Source organism: Ixodes scapularis, unplaced genomic scaffold (assembly GCF_016920785.2).
Source record: "Ixodes scapularis isolate PalLabHiFi unplaced genomic scaffold, ASM1692078v2 PGA_scaffold7__128_contigs__length_106722199, whole genome shotgun sequence".
NCBI classification, from domain to species: Eukaryota; Metazoa; Arthropoda; class Arachnida; order Ixodida; family Ixodidae; genus Ixodes; species Ixodes scapularis.
Window position 1 is genome coordinate 102,247,998 of NW_024609882.1, and position 9,753 is coordinate 102,257,750.

Consider the following 9,753-nt stretch of genomic DNA (forward strand, 5'->3'; position numbering starts at 1 on the left):
CGACTTTACTCTGCATGAGCTGCAGTACGTCCTTGATTCCCTTCCCAGACACCGCGCGTCACCAGGCCCGGATGGAGTCACCAACTAGGCCCTGAGAAACGTCAACGAGTCGGCACTCCCAGCAATGCTAGCTCTCATCAACAAAGTCTGGAGGACAGCTGAGCTGCCAGACGCCTGGAGGGTAGCAACAACGATACCACTGCTGAGGCCCGGCAAGCCCCAAGACCAGCTAAGCTCGTACAGGCCTATCTCCTTGACATCATGCCTCGGGAAAGTGATGGAACGTATGGTGCTACGCCGTCTTGTTTACCACCTAGAAGGGGCAAGGGCTTTACCGGACTGTTTTTCGGGATTCCGGCACCATCGGAGCACAGTAGATTCAATGGGAGATATCGTCAGCTCACTGGAAGAGGCAAAAGCGCAGGGTTGGTCTGCGGTGGCCGTCTTTCTGGACGTCCACAAAGCCTTTGATGCCCTCCCCCACAAGGCCGTCATTTCAGCTCTACGCCGTTTCGGGGTAAACGGACGTCCACTGAAATACATTTGTGCGTTTCTTAGTGAACGCACTATGTGTGTAAAGGCAGGCAACGCGGTGAGCAACCCCCGGAAAATCATCCAAGGAGTTCCCCAAGGGAGTGTTGTTAGCCCGCTACTTTTTGCTCTGGCCATCGCGTCACTCCCAGCGGCGGCAAGGGTTGGAGAAGAGCCGGCGTTTCCTATCAGCATGGCCGTCTATGCAGACGACGTGGCACTCTGGTCCACTGCCCCCAGCTACAGAAGGCAACGTATGGTATGCGCTCTCCAGCGAGCCCTGACAAATGCAGTGTATCGTCTCCACCAGCTGGGCTTGGCAATATCAGCCGAAAAAACGATTGCGCTGTGCTACGCTCCAAAGAGGCCAAGCAAGTTCATGCCCACACTACGCATTGGGGACACTCCAGTAAAACTGGCGAAAACGGCCACATATCTTGGCGTCACGTTGGACTCGAGGCTATCCTGGGGCCCAGCATTGAGGGAAGTGCTTCAAAAGATGCGAACCCATACAAACATCCTCCGGATGCTCGGCGGAACTACTTGGGGAACCTCATCTCACATGATGCTGCAACTGTATAGGGGGCTGATCCTGGCCCGCCCATTGTACGCCCTACCTTTCGCAACACTCAGTGCCAACCAGCTCAAAAACCTTGAACAAGCGCAACGCGTGGCACTCAGGATTTGCCTCGGAGTTCCCCGCACAGCCTCGTCTCGACATACGCTCACAGAATCCAGGATTAACTCTGTAGAGAACATCATGCAAGAACGGGCGCTGGGTCATCTGACTCGAATGAGCAACTGCGACTCGACCATCACACTCCTAATGAGGATCGCCGAGCGAGCTGAATCAAGACTAGGAGCGCATCTCTGCATTCTTGGTGACATAGCTGGCACACCAGGACCACTCGTTCCACTCCCAGAGCTGCACAGAGATCCCCACCCCCTGCGGATCAGCCTTCATATCCCTGGACTGCGGTCCAAGAAGAACGTAGCAGTGGTCGTAGCAAGGCAGCTCACGGAAGATCACTTAGTTACCCAGTACGATGGGTGGACCCGAGTGTACACCGACGGATCAGTGGACCCCTCCGGAGGCACAGCAACAGCAGCGGCTTTCTTCGAAGCAGCAGCTGTGGGTACCAGTGAGCGTTTGAATCACCAGGCATCCTCCACCACGGCAGAGCTAGCAGCCATACGGCTCGCCCTCTGGGGTATTCGGACAGGCTGCACACAGGCCTTACGCTGGGTCATCCTGAGCGACTCAAGATCAGCCCTCGGGCTGCTATCTAGGCTCGAACGGGCAAGGCCCCTGGCCCGTTCAATCGCGCAGGATGCAGTCAAGCTGCAGCAAGAAGGCAACGACATTGCCTTCCAATGGCTCCCAAGCCACTGTGGCATTAGAGGCAATGAAGTTGTTGATTTTCTAGCGGTGCGGGCTCACAAGGACCCCGCGTGCCCGCTTTCAACCGTTCCCCGCTTCTCAGACGCCAAGCTCCTTGTGAGAAGAGCCATCGCCCTACAGCACCCGGACCCTGTAGTGGTGGCGGGTGCCTTCCCAGCTCGGGTGCCGCGCGGCTTCGACCGCCAAACTGCCGCAGTAATGCACAGATTACGGACCGGAAGCGCTTTCACCCCGGCGTGGATAAGTCGTTTCAGACCCAATCTTGACCCCATATGCCAGACCTGCGAGGAAACGGCCGACGCCGAACATCTCCTCCTGCACTGCAGTGATCACGAAGAGGAGCGCACTAAACTCCGTGATGCTTTTTCCCGCCTAGGGCTACCTAGTACCAACTTGGAAGAGCTCCTGCGTCCAAGAGCCTCACGAGCCACTACGGACAAGGCACTCAAGAGTGTAGTCAGCTTCCTGAGGAGCGCAGAACTCCTCGAGGTCCTCTAAGACTTCCAAGAGATCTAGGTTGCTTGCGGCTCCTGGGGCTCTTAGAGATTTTGCATCCAGAGGTTTTCGGGAGTTCCAGGAGTCGCGATTCTGTACCGAAAGACGCAAGAAACTTAACACTCTGAAAAAATCCTCTTCCCCCTTCCCCCTCTCTCCTCCTCTATCTCTTTTTTCCCTTAATTCCCTTCCCCATCGACAGTGACAAGTGCACCCAGAGCGTAACTAACAACAACGTCGATTTTCTAATAAACATCGCTTCAACAACAACAACAACAGCGCGCGGCATCGCGCAATGTCAAGGGGGACAGAGACGCCGATCGTCGCGAGTAGTATTCACGACTCGGGAAAGAGGTGGCGGCGGTGTAGAGGAGTATAAATTGGGACATACATCGTTGCGCTTGAAAATTGTTGGTCTGCGCTAGGTCTGTCGACGGAGACGACCCACCAGAACCTAGCCACAAACAGCTTCGCTGTAAAATGAAGCGGATAAGGAGGCGCAGCTGGAGGCGATTCTTGCAGGACGACTGCTCAATGCATGCGACGTGATCTGACCAGTCTGTGCTGTCGAAGCGTCAAATCTGAAGCAGCCGAAATTACCGACGACTCGGCGACGCCCTCTTAAGGATGCGTGGTCCTTGCTTCATAGCGCCATTTTTTTAATTCACTTTACGTGACGGCAGAACCAGCAGCCGCTTGGATCGCGTATATGGGCCGCGTCCCTTTGCCAGGGCGGTCACAACATTCTGGAATGGTAACCCAGAAGCAAAGGAAAAGAAGACGGACAAGCACAAACCGTTGGGTTTGTCCGTCCCGTTTTCCTCTGCTGCTGTGTTACCATGTAAGTACTAAACGAGCTCTCCTGCACACCCGATTTAATGTCGTACACTGCAGTGTTTTTTTTTGCCGACTCCGATTCGCGTGTCGGATCACAGCCCCGTCGTCATCGCTCTTTTTTTTTCGCAAAGCCAACGGCATGCAGCATTGGCGTTTAGACGTTGGAATTCTTCGCTTCGAATCCGCCAAGGGACTGCTCGCCAACTTTATAAAACATTCTCTTGATGGAATGCCCTCGACTCCTGCAACATGGGACCATCTCAAGAGCCGGTGGAGGAATTTTTGCTTCATGCAGGGGCGACATCTTCCAGCAGACCGTCAAGAGCTCCTCAGGACACGATTCCACACATACGCATTGTACGCGGGGGTGGGGCCGCCACCTCTCTTTTACAAGCGTACCTGGCACAACTCCACCAAAGCTACCAGTTCCTGCTTCGCAGTGACACATTAGCTTCCCTATGGAGAATAACGCTGCATCCCTGATGTTTTATGGGACCCTCTCAGCGCTTCAAACCTCTTAAACTTATCAAACCCCTTCAGCCCGTCAGACCCTTCAGCCTTTCAGACACCCTCAGCAAGTCAACCCTTTAGACGCGAGAATGACCATTAAACTTAGCACAAAATGCAGTTTAAAACGTTAATGAAAATTTATTTCAGACAATGAGTTTTACATGCCTGTTGTAACTCATAGAGACGATAAGATTGAATGTTTGCTGAAACACGGGCGCGAGCAGCTGTATAAGAAAGCCATTAGACAAATATAAACAACCGAATACTTTGTCGCAAATATGTCAGTAAATGTTTCTTTTTGGTTCTTTGTTCTTCGTGCTTCTCTGATGATGATGATACTCGGCGTCTTCTGTTAGTGCCGCCGAATCCAGGAGGCGTTAGATGGTTGACATTTTCCAAGGTGTTTATTAGTTCGAATAATTACTGACTCTGTACGTTCGTTACAAAAAGTCAGGGACCCGGCATTATTGCTGCACGCCTCCAAGTCTGCGTGCGCGCCCAGCTCATACGCCAAAATCCTCCTTCTCTCGCCCTACACGGGCCTTTGTAGGAAAGGTCCTTCTCTCCCTCTAGCCAGGACCGACCAATAATTTTAAGACGGAAGACGATCACGTGGTATGCACCTGTCCAACAGACGTCCGAAAGTAAATATAATACCCCGTCAGTTCTCCAACCGCCAGAACCGAATTCTTTGTCTAATCGGCCGGTGCATTGCTCGCCGCCTGGCTGGCGCCTGAGGACCGACTGCCCGGATCGGTTAACACGCGCGCTCCGAACACTCGGGCCGACGGCGTCGAGAGCAAAAACAAATAATAAAAGAACACACACCCGCCGGCGAAGCAGCCGCAACATGCGCGCTATTTACCGTGGCCTTACAATGTCTTTCAAGGTACTCACAATGCCGCTGGGTAAATACTTGAGATGTACGGTAGTTCAACTAATAAAACCAAGCCGGTGCACCACACGGACACTTACTGTCAGTTGCACATTTAGCGGAAACCACGAAAGCGTAACGAATGTGCAACGCCATTGAGAAATACTGAACACAGTCACCTTGTCCCCGGCGTCTTTGTCGCTCACTGGATGCTTCGGAAGACAGACGAACGAAGGGTCGCAACGGGGCACTGTTAGACCCTCTATCCGCACACCCAGCTGCTCTAGAAGAGAGGCTCCACGCGTGCGAAGAAAGCCAACACCGAGCGTTCGTTCGTTGTTGTGCTTGTAGTTTGCACTTATTGACGGAGAAAAAGCAGGACAACGAACTTCTTGCAAAGTCTGTATATCGACTGAATAAAAATATATTATATACAAACAAACAAATATACGTCTCCTCCAATTTTCTCCACGCTCTCTCTCTCCCTCGTGAGAGAAGATTTAGCGAAGAAAAACAGCGCTACTGGGGAAAAAGCAGAAACTAGGAAAGCTCACGTGGAGAGGAGCGACCTTGTTTGTACAACGGATTCTTTTTGCGTGGCCAGTTTCCGCTACGCTGGGGCCGCGCCCTGGCGGGAAGGGACGGTAAAACTTCTCCTCAATTTCCAAAGCTCGTCGCGCCACACGATGCGAAATTGCCGAGCAGCTTCCTCAAAAGAATATGTTTTGACGGGTCAGGTGAAGTCTTTACAGAACTGTTAAAATTATTTTGTTCAGTGCTGCGGTTTCACGGATAGAATAGGCAGAGAGCCGACAGGCCTCTCAGAGAGCTGTGACGTGTCTCTCACACCATTTCGGAATTCTTAAACTGTGCGTGAGATCCCTTAAAAAGCTTTAACGGACGTCTCAAACACATCAAACAGTTTTTATGGGTACTTCAAAACATTTCAGAAATCCAGGTGGGACTCATAGTAGGATTTTCAATAGGGTTCCACGGTTTCCAAGATAAATCGCTGTCCCGCGGCCCATCCCGAAGTCCTGTGATACACCTGGCGGGATGAACAGCCTGCTTCTGGCGCGGCCATATTTCGCCCTGCATTTGTCGGCTAGACACCCACTTTGCCAGACGTAGTCTACCTTTCCGCCTTCGTCTCTCATATCAGGGCTCTCGGGCAATCGGAAGATGAGGTTAATCGTCCGAACCAAACGACCACTCGTTTCATTGTGGCCTCCCAAAAGCTCCCCCCAAATTTGGTACCACCTTAGACCAAAACCTATCTTAACGAAGCTTGAGCACGCTTTTTCCCGAATGAAGTCGGGCTCTGCACTTGGTCTTGACGGTCTCCAAACAGAGTTCTTTTAGCGCTATTGGCCTGTTCTTCGCGAGTTCTTTTGGCCTGCTTTCTGCGACTTTTTGATGGCGTTTTACAAGGTGTCTGACAAGCAGTGCCTACCGGTCTTCTTCCGGCTTGGTCTTATTGTCCTTCTTCCCTGGGAGTGTAGCCCTGTTGACCTAGGGGCGTGGCGCCCAACTACGCGGTAAAATACAGACTACAAACTTCGAGCCGCTGCTCTTTAGTTGCGGATGAAGACCGAACTGCCAGTGTTCATCAATCTGCGTCCGACCTGCTTCGTTCTGCGTCTTCACTCTCTCCATCTTTCTCTTTTCCTTTTCCCGGTCGGTTAAAACAATCCATGGAAATCCTTTCTGCCCCTCTTTCCCTTGGTGCTGTCCTGTCATTCGGCCATAACGCTGCAAGTCCGTCCCCCACACTCTCACCTGGTCATGAATTTCGCAGTTGCTCGTAGCACATGCGACGGAGGGCCCAAACACGCAGCCCAAGGCGCCATAGCATCCACAGGCGTCCCGGTGCTGTAGAGGTCCCCTTCCTCGTCCAAGGACGCTCGACGAGCCGGAGTCAAACACACACAAAACAGAAAGCCGTGTTGGCAAAAAGCGGGTTCGTTGTTGTCAATTGCTTCTGAATTCGGGTGTCCCACCTAAAAAGATTTTTTTGGTTCTGCCTTATTGCCGCTTCAACCTGGCCGCCGTGAAGTCGTTAGCTCAGCACGTCAACCGCGTCTGTTGCCACTGCCGATGACGGGCGGAGCATTTGAAGCAGCCACAAATCACTCTACGCGGTTGTCCTCCTTGAAAGAGCGCTCGGGGGTACCTGAACCATGGGGAGAAATAACGCCTCCCCAAACTCATGGCAACTTCGTGAGACGGTCCGTTTGAAATCCTGCCCGTAGTCTCCGTGCCTCTACATGGCGTCTAAGAACGCCTTACAGTGTCGCACGTGTGTGTGTGAGCACGCGCGTGTACAGCGTGAAGGTACCCTTCGCAGCCTCGAATGCATTTACAAGTCCATGCCTAGTCATGGTGGCGGATACGCGTCTCCTGGTAACATTACGTAACGTGTCGTCACGTGATGCAGGTGATCATTTTGTTGGCTACTGCCTGATTCACTTCCACCATCATAGAGAAGCACGTGACGCCAGATTGGCGTGTGTCTTGTCAAATTCGCGCAGTTCACGACGCGCCTTACAATTCATGGAATATTTCCAACAAGGTAAAGGGCCTTAGAGGGATAAACTGGCAGCTAAAAGTGACTCCCAATTGGCTGCCACCATGTTGCATATTTTTACCACTAGACACGTGACCTTGTAGTTTTAAGTCTAGTGTTTAAAGAACTACGGCGCACAAATAATTGCTTATTGATCTTTAGTAACAGCGCCGACGAGATAAGTTATGTTTCGTTTGTTTACGTCCAAATTACGCTTTTACGACAAAAACTCGGACAGCTAAGTACTGTCTCCGCGAGATGCCGTCAGCCGCGGTGCTGTATTTTGGGTTTTTATCGGAGCTAGACACTTATCTCTGGGGCTAACAGTATTGACAAAATAGTTTATCGTGTTTTTACAGCGATCGCAATACATATCTCGGCTCAGTTTTGCGTAAAGGCCTAGGAATTTTGGTACGGTCACGTGTCAAGAGGTTAAAACTGTCCAACGTGGCGGCAGCCAATTGGTGTTCACTTTTGTCTGGTGAACGGGATACCAGTTTAAGGCCACGGTCCCACTGAATGTGGCAGTTTAGCTACTTTTTGGCAGGTCATTACTCATCTCCTTTTAAATACTGTTTTGTGGGATCGATGTCATTCGAAAGGCAATGCAATCCTCTTTCATTTGATATTATGTATGTGTTGGGTTTTACTGTCCATGCGCGTTTGTAGTGTTGCGAATATGATGTCGCGGACCCTCACTTGCTCCGCTAGTTCATGTTTTATGAACGATCTATTAAAGATAGCACGGTTCCAATATAGCAGTTTTGTTAATATGATGTCGGAGCAGAATGTAACGATACACTTTTCTGGTATTTGCATTACTTTGTTTTTTTCATCCCTCCGAATATTGCCCTAAAATTGACATTTTTCAGCGCAAATATGTTTTTAATGACAAGCTCTAGGGCAATGAAATTAGCTACAGATGTAGTGCTGATAATTGGTAATATGCAGAAAAAAATTTATTGTTGTGCAAAATTTTTTTGTTTAGATATTTTATATCAAACGTAGCACTTTTTTGTGCTTCGAGTCATGGTACTTCAAATGCCGGTGAGGAAATAATTAAACTATGATAAAACCTTTTAAAACATTTAGAGCTACAATGGTTCCCCAAAAGGTGGACGATGGCTTTTTTTCATTTTCAAAGTCATAACGCTCCAGGAGCCCTTCAAACTTACCTATTTTTGACGCATATCTTGTTTGGACATCGAACAGATTTATTGGCATCTAATAACATTTATTCGTTGGAATAGATATACATTGCGATGTATTACATTTTCACAATGATTTTGCTTTGGTTTCTTAATAGGTGTAGAGCTTAGCTAATTTTAAAAACATTAAAACACTATTTGGGTGTTTTGTTGCGCTACCTGGCGGATGGCAGACAAACTGCTGATTTCTAGTGTTCAAACAATTTCCGAGGGCGGCGTTGGCGTCTGTATCATCATCAATCTGCGTGTCTTTTTACCTTCACATTTAAAAAATATATTGGAAGATTTACTATCGATAAATGAATGGTTTAAGTACTGGGTCAGGTTAATAAATCTAAGACAAATAATTACACACGCGTAGCGTGATATAATGTGTTCATTATTCGATATGATTGAAATCAATAAACAATTAAGACGAAGAGGAAAATAATACACCCGAGTTCAGTTCATGCCTAGAGTCACTAAATGAGCTTTAAACTATCGGCTACTCCGTTCCCGAAAATTGTTTTGGGCGCCGCCATTTTGGGTCGTGTTCAGAGCAAACGCAACTGCCGATCGTCATGATCCAAAAGTACGACTTCCTCACCGTTAGATGCGGTGCTAGGAAGCTGATGCAATATTGCAGTGCTCTGTCGCGGGCTGTTTAAACATTTGTGGGGGACGGAAGAGCGTTTCCTGTGATTTTAGATGAAGCTTCAGGTAACTGGCAACCATGATTTTAAGCCACAATATGGCCAAGTGTCGTTACTCTGAACCGTAGCTAATTTACTGGCACAAGCGGGAACAATGAGGAAGAGGCAGGTGTCAAAAGGTAGTTAGTGGCTTGTGGAATCCACGGGGCTTACGTCATGGCCCCTCCAGGTATTACAAGCCTCTTGAACAAGAGCATGAATAGTGTCATTAAATAAGCTACGCGTCAAAGTAGCGACACTTGGCCATATTGTGGCTTATAATCGTGGTTGCCAGTTATTCGAAGCTTTACCTGAAATCGGAAGAAACGCTTCTCCGTCCTCCATTTTAAACAGTGTGCGACAAAGCAAAGCAACATTACGTGAGCTTCCTAACACCGAATATAATGCTGAGGATGTTGCACTTTTGAATCATGATGATCGGCAGTTGCGCCTGCTCTGCACAAGCACCAAAATGGCGGCGTTCACAACACTGTCGGGGAAGAGAGTGCCGATACTCTAAGCGCAGCTAATTTATTTGCTCTAGTTCCCGCGAAACTCCTTTTCCCTGACTGAAACTGAAAGTAAATATGAATAATACACCATTATTATAGCTTATTTAGTTATAACCAAATACACATAATGAGAGGAGGAAGCGGCCG

The 9,753-nt window shown here is 49.4% G+C and overlaps 1 protein-coding gene across 1 annotated transcript; it reads left to right on the forward strand.

Moving 5' to 3' along the window:
- The first annotated feature begins 724 nt into the window (after window positions 1–724).
- Window positions 725–2,431, forward strand: LOC115327765. The gene has a single exon (XM_029988795.3). The coding sequence runs from the start codon at window positions 725–727 to the stop codon at window positions 2,429–2,431; it is 1,707 nt and encodes a 568-aa protein (XP_029844655.3).
- Window positions 2,432–9,753: the final 7,322 nt, after the last annotated feature.

Excerpts from the sequence above, each read along its gene's own strand:
- LOC115327765 (XM_029988795.3), top strand. The coding sequence starts at position 725 with ATGGCCGTCTATGCAGACGACGTGGCACTCTGGTCCACTGCCCCCAGC.